This window comes from Anarrhichthys ocellatus, unplaced genomic scaffold (genome assembly GCF_004355925.1).
Source record: "Anarrhichthys ocellatus isolate YVR2014 unplaced genomic scaffold, GSC_Weel_1.0 scaffold23, whole genome shotgun sequence".
Lineage (NCBI taxonomy): Eukaryota > Metazoa > Chordata > Actinopteri > Perciformes > Anarhichadidae > Anarrhichthys > Anarrhichthys ocellatus.
Genome location: NW_022280053.1, coordinates 3,664,469 through 3,687,261, shown reverse-complemented (window position 1 = coordinate 3,687,261; position 22,793 = coordinate 3,664,469). Strand labels below are relative to the sequence as shown.

Genomic DNA, 22,793 nt, shown 5'->3' with positions numbered 1-22,793 from the left:
TCGCACCTTCGGTCGCCTACAGCGCTGTAATACAGGTGTAACAGGTGAGCTGAACACGGAAGTAACACGGACACCAGAGGTCAGAGCTGAGAGGGGGAAAAAAGGTTTCCGTTTTGTCTTTTGAGTTGTTAGAATATGATGTAAAATAAAGATGAATATCAATGTGCATATTACAATGTTCTTCTTCTTCTTCTTTTTTAGCTTGCCTTAATTTCATGTTGATTTTCCCGTATTTGTCTTTATGGCCCTAAAACTTCTCAAATGTGCAGCTGTGATCCAAAGTGAAGACCAACCACATCAGATTCAAGTTTTCACATTTTGGGAGCAGTTACATGTTTGTGTGTGTGTACAATGGAGAACAACCGTTATACAACAATACTTTCATCAGTGAACCATAGTTAGTGATTTAATTGATTCAATGAAAATCTTCAAGATTGCCACTTTAAGTATTTAACTATTTCAGTGGGAAGTGGTAGTTTTTACTATATGCACATATTTGCAAAATGTTACATGGAAAACGTGGAGTATACGCTTACATTACAAAAGGTAGCCTGTCTTCAATGCTTACATTTTTTAATGTAAACCAATTTTCATTTAAAGAGCTGCTTATCTAAATATCAAAATTAAAATCACAGGATTTGAACCTGAATTCCTGCATGATCTTTAGAATACACTTTATTTAAGGACATGGGCAAGACAAAATCTTATGTTTCAAATTTCAAATTCTTTATTGTCATGTGCACAACAATTACAGAGACATAGATAATACAATTCTACTGAGAGTTGATAAACATGTCATCAAACAATATTATTAAAAGCACTATTTCTCTTAATTCATTTTTCTTATACTGCCGATTATTTTTTGGACCATTTTTGGCATTTTATGCTGTTCAAAAACTATCCTCGTATTGTCATTTGCAAATGTCCTAATGTTTACTAGATACCATTGTGAGAACACTGTGGAAGAACAATCAAATTTTCCAGGGTGGATATAGGTGTGATAGATACCATGTCATCACACGTGTAGGGATCAGTGGTGCAGACACACCTCAGAGACGGCTCCGTTTAGCAATCCAGTGAGCACCACCCACTGTCTGGAAAAGCTGTTGAATCCAGAGAAAATAACCCCAGATGGTCTTCCCTCATTTGAAATGGCTGTGCAGTCAGTTGGCTTTGGTTGCAACCAGCATCCCAATGATTATTCATTTTAAAATCAACACCACGGTGCAACATATTGTTTTAATTTTAGAATTTAGTAGTACCTTTTCTACCCATGTCCTTATCTTTCACCGGTGGATGCCAACAATACAAGTTTTCTGTTCTTAATATTCTTGAAGAGTAGGACAAGAGGTTTAAATCGGTTTTAAACTGATCTTAAATTAAAGACTTTTTGTTAAAGCTGCACATATGTTTGGACGGACAGAGATCAAATCTCAAGAAATTCAAACCTCCACAAGGAACGAAGCACACATCCCACTCCTCCCATAGCTCCATGTCTGTGAGGAACTGAATAGTGCCTTCTGGCTAAGACAAGGTGGTGTTCTACACATTGCACTTTGTAAAAGGGGAACAGCAGAGGCACAGGGCTGCCATTGTTTCCGACACAAAAAGCTGCTTTGTCATGGCAAAAAGTAGGAAGCCCAAGATGTGTTTACATCATGAAACAAACAAGGGATTCCTGTGCGCCAAGTTTGTTGTGGACGAAATAAATGACTGCTTTTTACTGACACTCAATCAACACTTTACTGTTTCAAATCACTTAAATTCATTAAGTTAATGAGTGTTGGGACATCACTGGTTCTGATATACGATTGAGAGATTTGTTTTGAAACCTTACCAATGAATCAAAATATTATTGTTGTGTTAAATGAAAACCATGCGTTTCTAAAAAGTCAGAAAACTGAAAATAGATAAAGATAAAGCATTTCACCTGACAGCAACAACACATTCATAACATGAAGAATTACTGGAAACTAATTATTTCAATAGAAACTCGGGAAATATAACAAAAACTGATCATTTATGTCACAAATAAAAATCATCGCAGACATTTTTTTCTATCAAATTTTAAAATGTTCTTTTAAAACTCTTCATCTAAATTTACACTTTTACGAATGTCTAAGTCTCTGTAATACAGATCCTGATCTCCAGAGGGTGCTCACACACTGAACTGAAAGTCATGCTTTATCACCGGACAGATGTGCTGGGAAAGAGCAAAGCATGAGTAGGAGTATAGCTTGTGTGCTCACTGAATCACGTCCTGAATTTTACTTACAGTGATGAATGCAATTGGATACATCCTCCCGTGTGCTGCCATTTGAGCATCAGAGTTGGCTATAGATACGTGGATAGATGGAGAGACGGACAGACAGACAGACACACTATTAATCCTGCAAGGGGAGATTTGTTCGCTACAGCAGCATTATGATACAGGTAAGCAATCAAAGTAACAGACTAAAAATATTGAGTATAAAATGCACATTATATATAATATAAATAACAGAGTAAAATATATTAAATATTATAAAAATGCACAATATATACAATAATTTTAATTTAGAAGGTAAATCCAGCAGTACTCAGCACTCTTCATACATCCTTAGTGAAAGCATTGCTATCAAACATTTCGCGGGAAAATGTCTGGAAGTGGTCACGAGAGTTTAATGACGTAATAACAGAAACAGGCGGTCGTTGAACAAATAGTCGTTTTCTATTTGACGACACGATAGGACGCGTCGCGTTAGTGAAAACCCTTAACGTCACGTTTGATTGGATGGCGTGATTAGCGGCTCGTCCCGCCTCGCACCCCCCAGCAGAGTCAGACAGCTCGGCTTTCCTGCACCAGCAGCGGTGTGTGTCACCGAGGTGCTGCCGGAGAGACTCGGAGTCACAGGGAGAACAAACCCCAAACTGGCATCGCAGTGGGTGCTGAGGGGCTGACTACAGCTCAGGTTGGATCCCTCTCTCTGTCACCACCACCACCTCGTCCTTCCCGATGTCGGATTTCAAGCTTGGGATCGTGCGGCTCGGCCGTGTGGCCGGGAAGGTGAGCAGGATCCCAGGACCGCTGCCATGTGCGGCCGGGGGAGGGCCCGCGAGGGACCACAAAAAGGCGATGGAAAATGGTTGCGGTGTCGAGTCGGTGCTAGTCAACAGCTGTTATGGTTATCAACCGGTCAGCCGATGCGGGAGTTGGCCGATTTTAACTGCATTTGAACGGATTAGAGAAGCCGGCCGAGCCAGACTGGTTCACAGTCTCGCTATGAAGCTAACGCTAACTAGCACGTAGCGGGTCACGTTAGCCGTTACGTTAAACGGCGGAATAGAGCCACAAAAGTAAACACACGGGTCCTTGGTGTCGTTACCAGTGTTGCGTTGAAACGGAGAAGACAAATATCTTTCTTTTCCACGGTTAGGTCCTCTCGTTCTCACGGTCGGTGGTACAGCTAACAGTGCAGCGCTAGCTGTGTTATTTAGATTACACGGTGGAAGTGTCTGCTAATGAGGAAGCCATTGCCATGCACCAACTGATTCTTTTGTGCAACGTGACAAAGCACCGGCTGGACAGCACACTACTCCACATCTGTAGCCCAAAAACAGTCTTTTTTTTTATAGCTTAAGTTACACTAACGTTGAAGAAGAAGCTCGTGTCACAAGACACTCTCACTCAGGATAGACAGTGCAGACACATTGGTTTGCCCACCTGCTGGGTGGCAGTGCTCCTTGTTATTTACATGTCACACCCAGTTGAGATCTACACAATAGGCTGGCAGTCGAGACAAAGTCACATTGCATGTTACGAACTTTCAGGTATGTGGACCACACCACCCTGTGCTGTTGTGTGCCACGCGCAGTGCAGCGTGGAGCTACTTGTGTTGCTATCTTGTCACGTGCATTTGAAAGATCTACAAACAAAGAGTTTCGAGATGAAACTTTCGATGAAAGTTTGGTTCGTTCAAAACACGTTAAGATGATTTCCCCCTCGATGATGTTTGTCTGCTGCAGCTGTCACGTGCAGGGAAAACTCAGCATGAAGTGCTTATTATTTGTGAATGTTGTCTTCTGCAAACAAGCCACTTTTATGAAGAAATGTTTTACGTTGCAAGTCCATTCAAAGCAGTTAAATATACACTCGAGCCCCATTTGGGACCGATTCATTCCTCAGGTTGGACACGGTTAATAACTACATTGCCATGCTGTCTTGTAACTTAACTCAGTTCTTGATAGCTGAATAACAGGAAGTGGTTCTGCGATACACAAGTTATCAAATGATTCTTTAAAGGATCACAGATTGAAGTCCAATAGTTTACTGGTTGTGAATGCTGCTCCTGTATGTGTCGTTGACATTAAAGTATTCTCTCATTTCAGACAAAATACACACTGATTGATGAGCAGGACATACCGCTTGTGGAAAACTATGCATTTGAGGTAAACAACGAAGAACTGCAACTTTGTGTTTGTGAGAAGTATTGCTGATGCCACTTTTCTGACGGTGCCTTTTTGTTAAAATATTACATTATGTCACTTCCAGGCGCGCATGGAGGTAGATGCGGATGGCAATGGAGCGAAGATCTTCGCCTACGCTTTCGACATCGGCAAAGGCCGCTGGGCAGGAAGGCCTTTGCACGAGCTGCTCTGGTAAGTACTTTGATAATTGTATCGGGTGTGGAATAAGCAGCATCTGGGCTCAAGACATAGGCGAGCATATAGTGGCCAACATGCAGGCCTAGCAGTCTTGCTCACACATCTACATGAGTGGGTCTCAGCGTAATCAGTTGTTTTGTAACTGGTGAGAGGCTGCTTGACTTATGATACGCATGTCTTGGCACAGGGAGAAGCACAGAGGAGGCATTGCCCCCAGTTTTCAAGTCATCCACATCAACTCTGTGACAGTGGACAACCGGCTAGACAACCTGCGACTGGTGCCAGTGGGCTGGAGCCCTAAGCCGGAGGAGATCTCCAGCAAACAGAGGTAGGAGTATAGCTAAGAGCTGTATGTTTTGTGTGTAGGCAAAGCCGGGCTGATTCATCTTCCCTTACTTGTCCAGAGAGCAGTCTCTGTACTGGCTGGCCATCCAGCAGGTACCGGCCGACCCTGTGGAGGAGCAGTATCTGGAGCTGAGCCGCACACGCTACTACAACGCTAACGGGGAGCTGGTGGAGGAGGAGGAGTGCTCCTGCACCTACTACGAGTGTCATTATCCTCCCTGTTCACTCATCGAGAGGAGGGTATGTACTGTGGAAGATTAAAGATATAGTTATAAACATTTTCCCCCTCGTAAACTCAACCAGACGTTGATCCTTGCTCCTCGTCTTTCAACAGCTCCGGGAGTTCAACATCTGCGGTCGCTGCCAAGTGGCACGCTACTGTGGCTCCCAGTGCCAGCAGAGGGACTGGCCCGCCCACAAGAAGCAGTGTCGCGAGCGCAAGCGGGTGCTGGCTCTCGAGTCGGAGCCCGAACGATGATCAGCTTTCATCCTCGCCTGGGAGGGGAGGAGGGGGGGGGGGGGGAGAGATAGGGTTGGACTTATGGGAGAGAAGCGGGAGGGGGATCGCTGACAAGAGACTAACGACGGAGGACAATGTTGGTTGCTTGATTGTTGGACGGATTCAGGCGGTAAGAAGATGGAGGGGAAAGAGGATAAAGCAAAAAGACATCTGCCACTTTCCAGAACTGGTAACTCTCCATAGCTTGCTTGCTGGATGACGGGGAACGGTATTATTATTATTTTTGTCATTTTTCTCGAGGTGCGGAGACCCTCGAGATCGACCTGCTGCTATGGTTTTATATGCGAGGGGAAAAAAAAGTTGTCTTGTTGACGGAACTGGACGAGCTTCTTTGGACCACGATATAGACGGTTGTCGTCATCCACTTTAGTTCTTCCACCCACCCGCTGGGTGTGGTGACGTTTGTGCATACGGGGGACCCCGGGGGGGGCTGCAGTACCTTGTCGTTCAACTGGTACGACGGGACACGGACCTTTTCACTGTATCGCTCCCTCTCTGACCTCTCTGCACACGGCCGCTGTCTTCATGGTCATCGACACCTTAGCCGCCTCCCCTTTCCTGTCGTACTCCCCCGCACAGCCAATCACGACACACATCAAAATTGATTTCACTGATTGAATCACACTACCAGTATTGAGTGTGGGTGTGTGTATGCTTGTATGTATGTATGCGTGCGTGTGCGTGTGTGTGCTGCCATTATGTACTGAAGGACATTGAAATGGTCTACATGGGTTACGGGCCGGGTTAATGTATGTCTTTTCTCTTCTTAAAGGGGCCATATTACACCGTTTTAAATTTCATATTTAGTCGTAAATTGATGGGTTAAATATGTTCACTGTTCTATAATAAAGTAGCTGCCAAATAAAAGGCTAACATTTTTTTCCTAGACATCTTCTTGACCGAGTTAATTTATTTTTCTACCAATTTGATCGGACTGATGTTTGAGACAAGGTACAACGTTTTAGTCGCCACTTTTTAAACAATCCTGCTATTTAAAAAGCTGTTCCTGGTGATACCAGTACTTTGTCGTGATCTCTCAAACAAAGCTTGTTATGTTGGTCACGGTATAAGAAGCTGCTTCCTTGTGATCTCAATATTTCATGTTCTCAAGACAGAGTATCTTGTCTGATGATTATCTCTACCAAAGTACTATGACCTGTAGTTTTGGCACTCCTGTAATCAACTGGTTTAAATCCCTCCAGTCTTAGTTTGCTGTTTAACAGACACCTGTCTTTTCAACTGTATTTTTTGCACCTGCAGGGTTACGGTATGCGTGTGTGTCAGGGAGGGGGGGGGGGGGGGGGGGGCGGGGGGGGGGGGTGGTGGGTGGGGGTAGTGCTCAGTTTCTTGCCTGAGAGTTTTGCTCTAAGGGTTATTTTTTTTTCCTTTCTCTTTTAATTCTATCAATGGAGCTATATTTATTTAAAACATTTGATTGTGAAACTTTTTTTTTGTCCTGGTGATATTTGAAGGCAAATGTTCTAAAAATAACAAAGTGGACAATATGGGACCTTTTTATGTCTTTTTTGGGGGGCAGGGAGGAGAACGGAACACTTCGACCCCGTTACTTGTTCCGTTTTTCTTCTTGATCCTCAATGAACGAGTCCGTGTTCCAGCTTTCCATGAAAATACTGCACACCATCATTGTCACTAAAAATCTTCCATGCGAGAGATGTCTTGGAGTGTAAAACTTGAACCCCCCCTCTACACACCTTATTGGTAGATTTTATTTGAAGAGTGGTTTTATTAACTTGTTCTGAGTCACCTTTTATCCTCAATTGCCTGCCTTCCTTGTATTACACCTACAACGCACACCTGCTTAATGTGTCCTCTTGCATCTTAGGTGAGGAGTCCAGACACAGCATGTAATTCAGTTATACATGCGACTTGTTGATTTTTTTTTTTGTATGTGTGCGCGAACAGGTTTTCAACACTGCACTAAAGATTTGGCTCCCCGTGTTATCTGTATTTGTCTTAGATGGGTTGAAGGGAGGGGGGTGATTTGGATGATTTGGAGTGTACAGATCATGTCTGACATCTTTTTGTTTTGTAAGAATATAAACATTAATCACCTAGAAATAAAGAGCTACAATATGTGAATGGAAGTACAGTTCGGGGGGGATAACTGACTGTTGCTTTTCCAATGTAAAAATGATAATAAATAAAATGAACCTCATATGTTGGAGTCAGCTTGTGGAATCCTTAAACTGTCCACACAAGAGGTTGTTAACCAACACATTTACAAACTTCTATCTGCCTACAACTACATTATAGTGTTATAAACCATATATTCAATGTTTTCACATGGCTTTTAAATGCTTAAATTAAATAAGTCGATTGTCACCAGACATTTTTCATTATACATCCCCTGACCCTGGACTTCCACATGCAGTACGTTAGAAATATTTTGAAGATTCAGCAAAGTCGCTCACTGCAGAAACGCTTGGTTCAACAATCAAGCAATTTTATTAGAGATTAATCGTTTAACTTGTTTAGCAAGAAAACGTGATGGTTCAGGCTTCTCAAATGTTATTTTCATGTTCCATGTTATTCTCAAAGACTTGAACACTGATATGACTCCTGTTTAATCAGATTTACCATCTGGTTTGTGGACTGGACCAGACGGCTGTGTGTTTACCCCACAGCGCTTCAACGGTGCTAACTGAGCCGCCTTTAATACTTGTAGTGAATTTGTTGTTCTTTTTACCCTGTGTTTGAAATATATATCTTTTAAAACATACTAATCCCTTCATCAACTCTTTGGCTTTATCACTTGTATCTCTGGAGTCTCATCTATTCCTTCTCGTGTGTAACAAGTAACAGATGTCTGGTAGGTAACTTAAGCCTCTGTGTTGTTACTTGTGTCTCAGCAGTAGTTCGTCTCTCTCCATCTGCCTCCTCTTCCTCCTCCCGCTCACGTCCAGCCTCCAGCAGAACCCTTGAAGTCACCGCGGTGTCAAAGTTCAACAGAGGGGTCGCGGCCGTCAGCAGGATGTGCTGTTGTGGCAGGCCTGAAGTCAAACATGGCGCGTAACAGACACAAAGACAGGAGAGAATGAGGACTTATTTAAGCACCAGCTGTTTACTGGGCCTTGCACGTCATACTGCTGTAGGTAACGTTTTACATGTATTAGCAAGTATCGTTACCAAATAATAAATATCCTTATTTAGTGACCAAAGATGAGCAAGATAATATTGAAGCACCAAATTAATCTCGTGTGTGGGAAATAATCTATAATGATAGATAATTGGTAGATTTGGTGTATATAACATATACTATAACAGCACATTATTTTCAGACAGGATTTAATTTCTGTCCATCTAAATAGACAAACAGTAGTTTTTATCGTCAAGGCCAGTGGCTCTCCCAAAGGAGGAGGATTGTTGGCAGGATACCAGAGCAGAAAAACATGTTTCTGTAACACAAACACTTCTTTTCCCCTAAACTTTGATTGTTCTTGTGAAATTTTTTTAATTGACTTCTAAAAATGAGCTATGAAGAGAAATCCCTCTTTGGTTGAAGTAAACAGTAGACGAGTCTTGCTTTAAACGCAACAGTTACCTTTACTGTAGTGTTTTACTTTCTTCGGTCGTGATCGGAGCTATTTAACAAACTTAATATTTAGTCTTTAGCCTTATTTTTAGTCCGAATAATTAGTAACAGTTTATTATATATTGTCGTCTATTTTGTGCAAATTTGTTTAACTATTTATACTCTTTGATCAAATGAAATAGTTTTTTTTTCTGTTTAATGAGATATTTATAATATTTTATGTCTTTGTTTTCATTGTCGAGGAGCTGCAGTACCACCTCCTCTCCGTCAGGCGTCGCTAGTGTTTATACAAACAGCTGTTCGTCTCCCTCTGTGTGCATTTTCTTGGTTTGCAACACGGAAGTTCTATAACAGTGTTATGAACACGGTCGCGGCATGAGCTAATGTTACTCTCCATCTAATACTTTAACCTCCAGCGTACAACTGCAACAACGAAATGGTCAATATCGGTCTCACCAAAGTGGACGATGCGCTGGCAGCAAAACATCCGGTGAGTATTTAGTTTCTTCTTCCACAACTGTAGCCTGCTGATCCCTGGAGGGCACGGACAGTCAATTCATTGAAATGCATAGGAATATGTATACAGTGAAGTAAAAGCTGTTGTGGTTTGTTTCCTCGTGTCTTTCAGGGTTTACAGAGTTATGCTGCCTGTCAGTCTCGCGCCTTCATGATGGGGACAGGGACCTTTATACTTGGTAAGAGATGTGTAAATTCCCACACTAGAAAATACACTATTGTCATTTCTATTGTGTTATCATCACTGAACCATCAGACATTTAAAAAAATAATACACCATGTTGGATTACCCGTATTTTTACACTTAAATCACAACACTAATACCAATCACTAGCAGATCTATTACATCTATTATACATTGTACAGCTAAATTCATACAAGACTGTAGATAAGCACCAAGTAAGAAGTCCAACACAACTTGACAAAAAACGTCATGACCAGTGTATACCACAGGATGGAGCTATATTCTGCAAATGTTTCTAGTATCAATAAAGCAGGATATTTTCCCTTCATGGTGCACACTAAACTCAACACACAGTGATGACGGTTGTATTATTATAATAGTTATAAAACAATATAACCTTCATATGCCTCATTTGTAATCCATTTATGGAAAATACACGACATGCCAGCTGAAAATGACAGCTCAGTTTGGCTTCTATTGCAGTGAAGTCAATGAACATGATGAACGTCACACAGTGATCTGTGTACATATCGTACCTCAACAGGTATTGTCATGGCTGCTACTTGTGTTGCTTTTTACAGGCGCTGGGAGTTTATTTGCTCTTCAGAAGGTTCTCCAGAGGAAGCTTCCTTATCCTCTTCAATGGAACCTACTCATTTCAATAGGTGGGTAATGAAACATCAGCTTTAAATAGGTTGAGACACACATAACAGCTTACCTCTGTCATCTCTCTCTCTCTCTCTCTCTCTCTCAGTGGCGTCATCAGTGGGAAGTTATGCAGTGACTCGCTGGGAAATGCAGAAATGCTCAGACCTTTGGATAATACTGGAAACGGGCAGCATCCCGGACAGATCGCCACCGCCGCCGCAGGGTGAGTACAAAGTGTGGCTGCAGACCTTGCTCACCGTCCCTCATGGCTCCTCCTGGAAAGTAGTGAAATGTGGACGTGTTTGTGGTAGTAACGGTCTTGTTTGATTTTATTTAAATTGGCGAAGCAACAGTTGTTTTAATACATTTCATTTTGTCCTGGGCTCAGTACTCTTAACAGATTTATGTGCCAGCTCTGTTCCTCAGTCATGAAACCAAATGACAGTTTGCAGACTTTAATGCTGTACATTTCTCTCTTTCAGTGTCCAAACCAGAGGTACCAGAAGGAACTGACAAGACAAAATATGGCGATGTGATGGAGTGAACAAACTTGTGTGTCTACTGTATTTAACTAGACCTTTTTGAGAAAATGCTCTAAATATTCATGATGTGTTGACTAAAGAAAGTGCTGAATGTGAGATAGTACGTTCTGTATTTAATTGCATTCCAGTGGGTTTTTTTAATTCACATTTCTGCAATACACCACATGAATTATGTCATTTTTTTGAGTTTGAGGAGCTTTTGAATGTCATAACAGCATTACTGTGTGGATAAACAGACGAGTTTCCCAAATCAGAGGTCAGGAATTACTTTGGGTTTTTAGGAGGATTCCGATGTTAAGCTTGTGAGCCGGTATTATTTGGACGCGTTTGTTTGACATGCAACTGAATTAACGCTGCTCTACTAAAACCAGACACTAGTTGTCACTGTATACCTCATGGGATCTGCAGAGCCGTGTTACTGGTGGGTCAACCAAACCAGTTAAAGCTAAATCACGTTTGCCTTGGACTACAGAGAGCAAATCATCATGGAATAATTCATCATCTGAAATAGATAAACAACCATCGGCCTTCAGTACAGTGATGCTGTAATGAACAGTGCAGTGTCTGCCGTTTTAAAAAGACATTTTCACTGGATTTAGGCAAACGAACTCTGAGGATGAAAGAATTTCTGAGTTGTAAATGTGACTTTTAGATCTTCCATCCTGCTAAAGGCTGCCATCTTATACATTTGTTGTTTATTTCATTGCTCAAATGTAAACGATACAATAATAAAAGATATATCTTGACGGACTATATATGTACTGTAACTTTAGACATCTATATCTTGTTCCTTTTAAATTGAAGTTGCTTGGGACAAAAGTGTTGAATAGGCGTGTGATATATTTCGTCAATAATGCAGATATATAGAGTACAATAACGCAAGACTGATCAATCCTCCCCTCGTCCACAGACAGAGACACCCACATGTTCATGTTGTTAACAAACACAGAGGGCAAAAAAAGACTGTACCATGAAAGAGAAGTCCCCAGCACCTTTAACCCAATATGCAAAGTAGAAATACCACAACACATGTTAAAGATGCAAATATATGTATCTCAAAATCATTCATCAAAGTAACATATATTACATTAAAATGTTAATACATATGCAGTACATACCAGTCTTTCATGCCTGTTGAATCAAAAGTTTGAATTCTAAACTGCCATCTCTATCAGATAAAAGATGCAGAGACACGAAAGTATGATCTTATCCAGGTGCAGCATTCATCCCCTTCACAAAGACAGATGTTATCTACTGCAAGTGATTTGCATAGCTGAACTACTTTGTACAATAAGATGTTGGCAACATAAATTCTGCACCATGCAGTGCAACCCATCGAAACAATTGAGTCTTTCAGGCTGTAACACCTCGAGTGATTGAAGCCTGGACCAAAGTCCAGGGCCTTGATTCACTGAGAACAAGCTAAAGAAAGTTCACCAACTCTGAGAACACCAGCTCATATCGGGGAAACGTTTTTTTTTTTTTATACAGTGTTTGTAACCGAAAAAATGGCGCCTAAGCAATCTGAATAAGGGAAGATAAGAATGTAGCTTTGCTTCAATGTTCATCTTTTCTTCCCCCATCTGTGTGCTGATTCCACCCCCACTCGCTCTCGTCCTCGCACTGTAATTCAATCTGATTTAACACAGCCAAGATTTGAATGTTTTGAATTATCTTTTTGTCGTTCTCCATCCCCCAAAAAAATAAAAACAGGCTTCGTGAATTGAATAAGCTCTCAAATCCATTGTCGCATGCACACTGATGCTGCTGAAGGAAAAGACTGCAGAGAAACATAGAACAGGAGATAATGAGGGAAAAGATTGTGTGCGTGTGTGTTGCGTGAGAGGAGTGACTGTCCAGTGTAGCTGAGGATCTGTACATGTCCAATAATTGAAACAAACAGCGGTATATGGACTGGCCTTGCACGCTTGGTCTCACTGGCATGGCTTGTAAAGTGTGTGTTAGTGTGTGTTTGGCAGCAGTGCGTGTGCCTGACAACATGAGAAACAGAGATGAGGAGAGCAGGAGGGAGTGCTCAGTTGTCTGACCCCGTGAGTCAAGTGATCACTGCAACTGGACAGCGAGTGAGTCTCTTCCGCCGCTTTCTTTCACTTTGTCGGTTATATAACAAGCAAGTGTGGGAAAAAAAAGCCCCAAAATAAACACAATTTACAGCATTTTTATCTCATCCCCACCGTGCATCTCTACTGTGAAACACCACTATTGAGTAGTTGAACATCTGATCTATTTGGACCTTCCTCTTTAGCCTAGAGTCACAAATTGATATGTTGTGATTGACTGTCAAAGGGAGGGCGACAGGATATGTTGATTATGTGTCCTCTCTTTCAGCCGGAAAAATGTAAAGTGCATTTGATGTACATAGGAGGAAAAGTGTGATTAAACACCTGGTCTGCCAGGAAAAAAATAACTGAATGATATGGATCAGGCAGTTGGTAAATCACAGGGATTCCTTTGTCAGAGTGTGACAGCAGCTTCAACATGAATCACAGCTAAAGGTTTCACAAATGAAGACGAGATGAGAGCTCAAGTCTGGGCAGGTCTGAGATAAACATGGGCTGTGCAGGGACAGAGAGTTTCTCTCGCGTGACTCATCCCCAGAGAAAGAAAACCAGAAGAGTCCCTGAAATGGTTTGCGATGGGTTTTGACTCAATGAAAGTTGGATTTGAGTCGTGTGCAGGGATGTGGAATGCAGCTTTCCTGCCTGACTGACAAAACCTTCATATCACAGTAATTCGTGTCAAAGCCGATGATGAAAGGGTCTTTGGAGGGAGGAAGAAACACAGTTCACACCTTATTTAGATTGGATTATATATTGTCATTGTCACGACACATAGTAGCCTAATTTGGGGGTTGGGGCTTGTGTTAATTGTAACCAAATCCAATCAGTGGTTACTTTAAAATGCATACAAGCAAGTAACTCCTGTATGGAAAATTAGATTATTTTAGTAGAAGATTATGAACGATAATAGGCTTAAAAGCAAGGATGCGTGTACAGTAATGCATTAGAAATTGCACATCGATAAAAATGGCAACTACTTGACAGAACAGCTGCTCAGTAAATTCTGTATTTGCTGACCTTTTGGTTCATTTGTATAATAATATTCACGTTTTAGGAGCTCCACAACAATCCTTGAATTGGGCTATTTTTTTTCTACATTGCACACAAGCGTCTTTATTTTGCCCAAGAAATGTAGATGGGTTTAGTTTAATCATTTAATTCAATCCGTTTTATTCAGACAAGGGGTCATTGGTGGAATGAAACTAAGTACACATAAGTAGCCTACAAGTACAGATTTGAGGTGTTATACTTTCTACTTCACTATAATTGTCAGCCTGCTTTAGTTAGATTACAGTTGTCCATGCACTTTCCTTTAGTTGGTTGGCATTTTGTTCTGATAAACAGAAGGATTAAGTGTTTTTGTGGGTTAAGAAAATTCTTCTTCTTAGGCTAAATAAACTTGGAGCTGCAAATGCTAAATAAAGTATTGTTGTTAAAGGAAGTTCTGTAAAATATCTGACTAAGTTTCCAGAAAATTACAGGTAAATGTAAAATAAACCATCAAATCCCTGCTTATGTAACATTACAATATTGAACAGTGATTTTACATTGAACAATAATGGTACATTTTGAGATTTATAATCCACATAAATGGGTGAACCGTTTACTCATAAAAATGACGTACATTCCATCCAAACTTGAAAGTTTTTGGATTATGTGAAACAAAGAGAGTCTGTTCCCCGTTGCGGCTGCGTGTGATAGTTTACCCAGCTCTTTCTGATTATATGGAGGGGGGGGTAATAATATCCAGGCTTTATGAATAACGTCTCAGCATTAGTAATAACAAAAGCACAACTCAAACTGGAGCCAACCTCGGGCCTGCACCAATGAGCGGCGAGCTCGTGCACACCGCGGCCAATGGCTGGTCCCCGGACGCTCACGCACAGCCGTTTGCGGGGCGGTCCTCGCTAGAAAAAGGAAAGTATGGATCACAGAGCAGCGGAGTTTCGACGGGAAGGTGGGTTAAATATAGGGAATATTTTAGGTTAAAAAGCTTTATTCGGAGATGCAGTCCGCTGCTAAGTAAAGCAGGTATTAGTTGTATTATTCTGTATGTTCAGCTGTGTGTTTGTATAAAGTTAGCCAACTTGTTTTGGTGTGTTTTTGATTGATTAGTCGTTGGAGATTATCATTGCATCCATGGCTTTGATAGCGACCGATCAGGGCTGCAAGTTGAACGGGACGTCGGCGATTTACGGCCGAGTTGGACCGAGAAAAGAAGTGTTTCAAGGCAACGCGGAGGGCTTTAAACCTGCCAAAATGCAGCCAAAGGAGACGGAGTACTCAACAGATGGCCTGCCCAAAGCGTTCCTGCACAGCCTGAGGACCCTGTTTGACATTCTGGATGATGGTGGACGGGGCTATGTCCACATCTCGGAGATCGAGAGCCGCTGGCAGGGGGCAGACACCCGGGATCTGCCCGGCGGGGTGCTGGGCTGCCTCCGGAGGGTCACCCCGCCGCATGGCTGCCTCACCTTTGAGCGGTTCGTGGCGGGGCTGCGCTACTCCATGCTCAACCCGGAGCACAGCGCGCACTTCAGGGCCCAGGCTGCCGTGTACCCACAGCAGGCACCGAAGCATCCCCAGAAACCCGCCCCGCTGTCCACATGCAGCGTTGGGACCCGGGTCGAGAACAAGGTCCGTCCGCTGGGGCCGAGCAACGTGACCAACACTCTGCAGCACCGGGCGTCCTCCCTGCAGAGCCGCGGCAGGCCGGAGGAGGGGCCCGGGTACCCCGCGTGTGGACCGGTGCGGTACGGCGCGGGCTTCGACAGGTCCGGGCGGAGTTTGGAGCAGAATTCCGTCGCTCCGGGGGGCGGGTGTTACCGGGCCGACCCGGGACATGCCACCAAACCCACACAGTCCCAGCAGAGCCGGGTCAGGTCCATTGAGTCACTGGCTCTGGAGTCACCGCAGCTCCAAGGACCAAGTAAGTGGAGCCATGAAAGCCCATATAAATAGGTATGAATAGTGTGTGTGTGGGGGGGGGGGGTTTATGGACAGTTTACTGACTTCATGGAAGACTTATGTCAATAAGTTAAACACACACACACACACACACCTGCCAATCAACAGCTCAAGCAAGCTGTTGCTGTCAAAAGAGATTTTGGTTTTATCTGTTGGGTATTTTTCACTAAACATTAATAGAAAAAAAGAACTATCACCAAAGCCCAAGATGAGGCGTTTGCATTGCTTGTTTTGTCTGACCGACTGTCCAAAAGTCAAAGATATTCAATTGATACGATGTGAAAAAGAAAACAGCACGTCTGCATCATAGAAGGGTCAAAAACAGTGTTATGTCACAGCTTCAACAGGCCCCGTTTAAGGGCTTTTTATGGGTGGCTAGTTGAGTAATTGCCGTTGTTAACCCCAGGTCAGGTCAGAGGTCGTGTCAGAAATTCCCACAGCAGTTTATCTATCTTGAGGGTTTTAACTTGGGGGGGGGGGGGGGGCCATCCTTCCCTGGCCCCCCCGGCTGGGGGAGGGGTGGGGGGCAGTTGTATGCGTGTTCATTTGCACCGCTTTCCCCTAGTGAGATGGATGTAGGTTAGAGGAGCTGCTGCTTCCCATTCCCAAACATTCCCAGTTTGCCTGCTCATTATCTTGTTCATACAGGCTCTCACTCTCATACAAACTCACGTGTGTTCCTCTTCCTCTCACAATCATAACAGTTATTTCACATGCTCGCTCTCTCTCTCTCTCTCTCTCTCTCTCACACTCACACACTCAACTAGTCTGTCCGAGTTTGCCTGATCTCTGTAAAGCCAGGCCTGTCTGGAGCTATCAGAGTGACGCTCTCGCACTCTGTCGAGCCCTCGGGGCTTTTCACTGCTTACACCACTGGCTGCACTAGTACAGTGGTTTTGCTAAATAGATGGACAGATACGCCATACGACCGAAAGTTCACATACTTTTGTGTACTTTTCTTGTTGGCTCAAATGAAGGGAAAACTTAATGCTAAAATATGCAATGATACGATGGCAATGCCTTGTGCAAAAAGCGAGGTCCATGAAAAGAAGGCTTTCTGAGTTTGAATGAATCACCCAACATCAGTTGATCTTGTGGCTAAAGGGATCAAATCCCTGCAGCCACCTTCCAAAAATCTTGTGGAAAGCTTTTCCAGAGGAGCGGAGGCTTGTTGTAGCAGCATATTGATGTCCAAAAATCACATATGTGCGTAATGTTATGTCCACTTACTGGGTTCGGGCGTCCACCGGCAGACCAGCGGCGTCCGTGCCGTAATCTCTCACATGCAGCCAAACCCTGTTGGATTAGACCAGATTACAGCAGAAAGTCCTGGGCTCAGTGAATCACGGCAGCGGTGAAATCCTCCCCAACACCCCGGACATCACCGCAAAGTCACGCCATTCTCACACACTTCATCAGAGCTGCACGACTTGGAAATCCTCCAAAACATGTAAAAAACGGAGCAGAGATTTAATGTGAGTTTAAGGAGAATCAGGCAGGGAAATCCTTTCATATGTTATCTTTGGAATAACCGAGTTGGGTTTCAAAGTTCGTTCTCGAGTTTGGAAACAGCAGCTCACGAAACAATTTCAACATTAGGCCCATTTAGTAGCCGTTTGGGAGCTTTCTATCATATCGCATGATCTTCCTTGGCAGATGTGGTTTGCTAAAGTGAACAGAAGTCTGACTCTCCGTCTTTCTCTGATGGAAGGACTTCCTTTAACTGAAGTAGGTTGCACCGTCTAGTTGAGCTTTCAGAGATGTTCTCTCGACAGTATGTTTAAGCTCAGAAACGTAACATATTTCTGTCTGCTCCACTGAACTCTTCCCTCAGTCAAGTCATTTAACAAGGGACCATGATTGAGTTCAGCTTCCAGACACATTGGCAGAGTATAGCTCCCTCCTGTGGTGTACACGGGCAACTCCAATGCCTCATCAGGCCAAATTAATGTCTCGTCTGCAGTGTACAAAACGGGACACTTATTCTTCGAATAAATAAAATTTATATACATTTCTTTTAGCTTATGTGATGGACTGTTTTCAGACTCACCTGGATTTTGCTGAATCTGGCACATACCCTTTGTAAAGTGATGCAATTTGAGTGTTTCCCTATGTAGAAGGGAAAATACATGATTACATAAAGTATATGATATAACCGTTGTGTAAAAACGCTGCCTCTTAGCTCGTGAAGTTGTACTTTTTCATAAAAGATTGCCCAAAGTATGCTTTCCCTGTACTGTTGTCACAGTCATGCTGCAATTATTAAATCTGTCATGTTGTGAAATCAGGTTTACCAAGATCTCAGAGTGAATCAGCAACCGGATTTACCGGCGGCTCCAGGCGCCACGGGCGGAGTCGGGAAGAGCAGAGGCGGCATACCATAACCAACGGCGTGGATTATGGAATGGTTGGCTGGCACACACACACACACACACACACACACACACACACACACACACACACAGTCTTAAAGGTTTTTATAAAAAGGAGCCCCGCCTGGGCCGTAGTCTTACTCATGTTTCAGTTAGAAACAGTTCTGAATGTCAGTAATGTACATGGATACACTTCATTAATAACTGGATGAACAGCAAACCAGGTCATGGGTCGACATCACTCATACATGGGTCTTCTGTGGCTCCACCCAGTTTCTATTCACCTGTGAAGAACCCTGTTAGACAGCTTCTTCAAAAATATCACTACATTTATAAAACCTCTGGTCTTCACTGGTAAAACTGGGAGTTTTCATAGTTTTCAGGATGAGAGGATCAGTAACAGACTTTCAGAGAGACCCGGGTCGGCTTGGACTAAATCGTTGATTTTCAGTGTGATTGGATATGAGAGGGATTGAGGGTTTTAAAGATAAAATATTTTATGCATCTGGAAAAGTAAACAGTGGAAGCATGAGAATTCCAGGAAAAGGTTTTCTAGTGGAGGCTCTTCTCCAGCTCTCTATTGGCCCCCACATTGGCCTCCCATCCCTCTCCCGTCTGCCTCCCCCTCACTCTGCCCCTCCCATCCTCCAGTCGGGAGCTCATGCCTCCCTTCACTCTTCGTCTCTCCCTCTGCCTCACCATTTCTCACCCTCTCCAGCTCGCCTCCTCTCCCTCTTTCTCTCCTCGTTTGTGTCGCCGTCTCCGTCTCTTTCCCCTCGGCCTCGGTGTCTGGAGAGGCCGACTGATCGGCTCCCCTCCTCACTCCCCCCTTGCCCCTGGCCTTCCCACCCAGGCCGCCTTGGCCCGCTGCTGCCCTGATGGTAGTGAGCCGGGTCGGGCCCAGGGGCCTGATAGAAGTAGAGGACTCGCTCGGCCGGCCCGGCCCAGCCTGGACAGCCGTGTTGGCTGCCTACACTACCGTCTTCATCCCCCTCAGCAGCAGCCTGTACAGCAGCAAGGCCCTGCACTTTTTCCTCTGGGTGAGTCGGACGAGAGAGGGAGAAGGAAAGGGAGAGATGATTGTACAGGATAGAACATCTAAGTCACTCTTTGAGATGGTTTGGTAATGAGTGCATTTCATGATTTGAAGATGGTTGTTTTGATATTTAATTTGGACTGTTGAGATTTATAGAATTGGGGGGGGATTCGGTGTTGAAGCGAAAATGCCAAGTGTGGTTACTACCTTTTCTGTTTTAGATCATCGTCACTGAATATCTCTGACTTATGAACTGTTAGACAAAACAACCAATAACTTGATCTGCATTTTTGTCAGTGTTTTCCTAAGATTTCAAACGTAACTGACAGATCAATAATAAAAAAAAAAAAAAAAACCCTCTTCCAGGGACTTTGGGTCTTGTTAACTCTAACCTGTTGTGGTATTGTTGAGCTTCAGGTTTTGGATAGAGCCGAGAGGAAGTGATTGACAGAATTGAATTGACATAAGTCATTGATAAAGAAAGACAATGCCAATACTTCCTGGTTTCATTTTGCTGCTTTTCTCTTTTTAATATAAAGCTAAATTGAATATATTTGGGGTTTTTATACCGTCAATAACAATTAATCGAATAATCAGAAAAATAGTGGACAGATGAATGCATGCAAGTAGTTGTTAGCTGCAGCTTTAAACATCTTTTGGATTTGTATGTTGCTGCTGATCTGCTGATATATTGTAGAGCTTCAAGGTTCAGGCCACACAGTTTCATGGTGCTTTGTAGTTGAACGGCCGTTGTGTTCTTCTTTGTGTTTTCAACTCAACAGCTTGTGCAACGTGTGTCATGTTATTGTATGCGTGTTGTGTGTATTCATGCCTGCTCACTCAGCCAGCACACAAACATACATGCACATACTTTCCATAAGCTTTCAGACAGTTGTTGTTCTGCTCCCTCTCTGTATTTTCTATATATTGTTTTAAACTGTAGGGTGTTCCTGCTTGTGGACTACCACACATTCAAGCAGCCTGACACCGGGTCATGCTTCATTCTAGACCCCCCCCCTCTCCTCTCTGTGTCCCCTCACTTTGGGCTCTTTTTACCAAGAGCACACATATTTTAAACGGGGTTTGATTCGAGACTCTTGAAATGCCTCGTCCTGTTTTAGTCCACTTTGGCAACACGTATCGCTGTGTACGAGCATGGCTGTGTTTTAAACAGCACTGGTGAGCGATGATCAGAGGAATGTACTGAGCTACAACAGGGGACATGATGGGTGGATAGAAAGCTTGACACACCAGGTGGCTGAATGCCAGCAATGAGGCCTGTGGCAGTGTGCTGCATGGACAGCCTGGTCAGCACAACTCAATGCAGCCTTGCTGGGGTGAACACACACACACACATATCTTTCTTTCTCTTTCACACCTTTCTCTTTCTCTTTCACACTCGCATCTTTCTCTTTCACACTCGCATCTTTCTCTTTCACACTCGCATCTTTCTCACACACGAAGTGCTGTTTACCCCCATTCTTAGGTTGCTGAGCTGTTGCCATGCCACCGGACTGATTGCTCCTCTAAACAGTGTTCAGGATGGGAGAGAGAGAGTCCGGCACAATTGGTGCGGCGCCATTGTCTCCGCCAGCACAAAAGAGTTTGCTGCAGATGCCCTTGTGAAAAGATGGGAGTTTGTCTACCATGCAGGCTGCCGGCAGCCAGAAATCAAAAATTAGATTTAATCCTGGCGTCGACCTGAAAGCTCTCTTAGTGATGGCGTGGGGAATATAAAATGTAATGTTTCTGTCTCTGTGTGACTTCAGGCAGGTTTGTTTTTGTCTGTTCCTAATCACGTTGTTTTTCCTCTTTCTCCTCTTCTACCCCTTTCCCGTCCCCCTCCATTTTTTTTTTTTTAAAACTTTCCAACAACGTACCCTCCTTTTTAACTTTCAACTCGCACAGTTGAAGCAAATGAAAGAGCTGGAGCAGGAGAAGGACTCTCTGCTGGCAGGCCTGGAGGTGGTGGAGCGGGCCCGCGACTGGTACCAGAGCCAAATCCACAACGTCACAGAGAGACAGCGGCAGGTCGGCCAAAGCTCCCACTCCACGGTCAGTTCAAACACAGACTGTTAAAAGTGTTTAAGACGCAAACTGTTTAGTTTTAAATCGCTATGGATGAAAATATATTTCCAGCACATATGTAATGAAGATTTATAGCTGTTGAACTTTTTTCAAAATACAAACTTTTGAAGATTATTCATTTGACCTAAACATAAACACTAAGTATTAGATTTTGGAGTCAGTCCCACAGATTGACTACTGAACATGAAATTTTCAGTAGTACCCTCTACCACAGGGTACAATACCTCGTGGTAGAGGAAGAGGCAGATATTTTTCTTCCCACAGTAGCCTCAGTAATATCATGGTTTTGCTTATATTGGAAACATTATTTGGCACAGTTCTTCCTCAGAGTATCCTGCTTATTACCTACTTTAAATCAACTTCCTTTTACTGAAGTTTGTCCTTGGTTGGTTAAGCCATCATCCCTCCTGGTCGCCTTGTTTAAGACCTTTTGCTACTTTCTTGAATTTGAATTGTCTTTTATATTCTCTCCTCTCAGGATTTCTTCACAGAAGCCAATCAGAGTCGCATGAATGTTCTAATACCCAAATTGCAAGAAGTCAACCGCTGCCTAAATGACCTTATTTCCTGCTCTGGGATTGTGAGTGTTGCATGAATATTCAACTCAATTCAGGGAAATTCCTCTCTGTACTAAGTTATGGGAAGTTCCGTATTCCAGACGTAAATGATGACACTTTCCCTTTAAGACCGGTCCCTCTTTGTTTCCCCAGCAGTCATTTCCTTCCAGCTCTGCTCAGACAGCAGCTAACCCCCAGCCTCCGGGTCCAGCTCCTCCCCAAGCCATCCAGAGGCTGAAGGACCAGAACCGACTTCTCACTCAGGTTCAACACAGTCTACACATTGACAGACAGAGGTCGCCAGTCAGTACTGCTGCTTTTTAAAGTCACTCACTTCTTTTATTTTCCTTCTTTTCATGAAGGAGGTGACAGAGAGGAGCGAGCGGATCGCCCAGCTGGAGCAGGAGAAGTCGGCGTTGATAAAACAGCTTTTTGAGGCTCGAGCCCGCAGTACGCAAGACACCAGCACCATGGACTCCACCTTCATCTGAAAACAACTACACTCCACCCAACAAACCTTTCCAATGTTAGCGAAACATTTTCAGCTGGGAATCATCACAACGCTGGTCTGGAGCAAACTTTTATGAGACTGTAAGCCGACTGTTGTTTACCAACACTTGTAGCACCTTTTAGCCATGACACGCCAACACCCTCGACTGCAGCATGTGACCACTTCACCCCAAACCGCGCACAATCTAGATGTGACTTGACCCGAGAGTCTCTTACTTGCTGCCTTTTCA

General features: G+C 43.4%; 3 protein-coding genes across 4 annotated transcripts; all 3 read left to right on the top strand.

Moving 5' to 3' along the window:
- Positions 1-2,813: 2,813 nt before the first annotated feature.
- On the top strand, positions 2,814-6,650 carry zmynd19 (zinc finger, MYND-type containing 19). Its single transcript, XM_031860216.1, has 6 exons — positions 2,814-3,046; positions 4,369-4,428; positions 4,532-4,638; positions 4,832-4,972; positions 5,049-5,229; positions 5,324-6,650. The coding sequence occupies exons 1-6, from the start codon at positions 2,996-2,998 to the stop codon at positions 5,465-5,467; spliced, it is 684 nt and encodes a 227-aa protein (XP_031716076.1). The 5' UTR covers positions 2,814-2,995; the 3' UTR covers positions 5,468-6,650.
- Positions 6,651-9,403: 2,753 nt separating this feature from the next.
- On the top strand, positions 9,404-12,638 carry tmem141 (transmembrane protein 141). The gene is made up of 5 exons (XM_031860263.1): positions 9,404-9,552; positions 9,691-9,757; positions 10,344-10,427; positions 10,517-10,633; positions 10,893-12,638. Exons 1-5 carry the CDS (start codon positions 9,499-9,501, stop codon positions 10,952-10,954), a joined length of 384 nt encoding a protein of 127 aa, XP_031716123.1. The 5' UTR covers positions 9,404-9,498; the 3' UTR covers positions 10,955-12,638.
- A 2,339-nt stretch (positions 12,639-14,977) lies between these two features.
- sapcd2 (suppressor APC domain containing 2) lies at positions 14,978-22,787 on the top strand. 2 transcript variants are annotated; one of them, XM_031859847.1, is made up of 7 exons: positions 14,978-14,990; positions 15,149-15,962; positions 18,289-18,407; positions 21,317-21,463; positions 21,975-22,076; positions 22,207-22,317; positions 22,416-22,787. In XM_031859847.1, the coding sequence occupies exons 2-7, from the start codon at positions 15,173-15,175 to the stop codon at positions 22,542-22,544; spliced, it is 1,398 nt and encodes a 465-aa protein (XP_031715707.1). In that variant the 5' UTR covers positions 14,978-14,990; positions 15,149-15,172; the 3' UTR covers positions 22,545-22,787. The 2 variants fall into 2 exon arrangements, with proteins under 2 accessions (XP_031715707.1, XP_031715708.1); XM_031859848.1 differs by having other exon boundaries at positions 14,983-15,962; positions 22,210-22,317.
- The last annotated feature ends 6 nt before the right edge of the window (positions 22,788-22,793 follow it).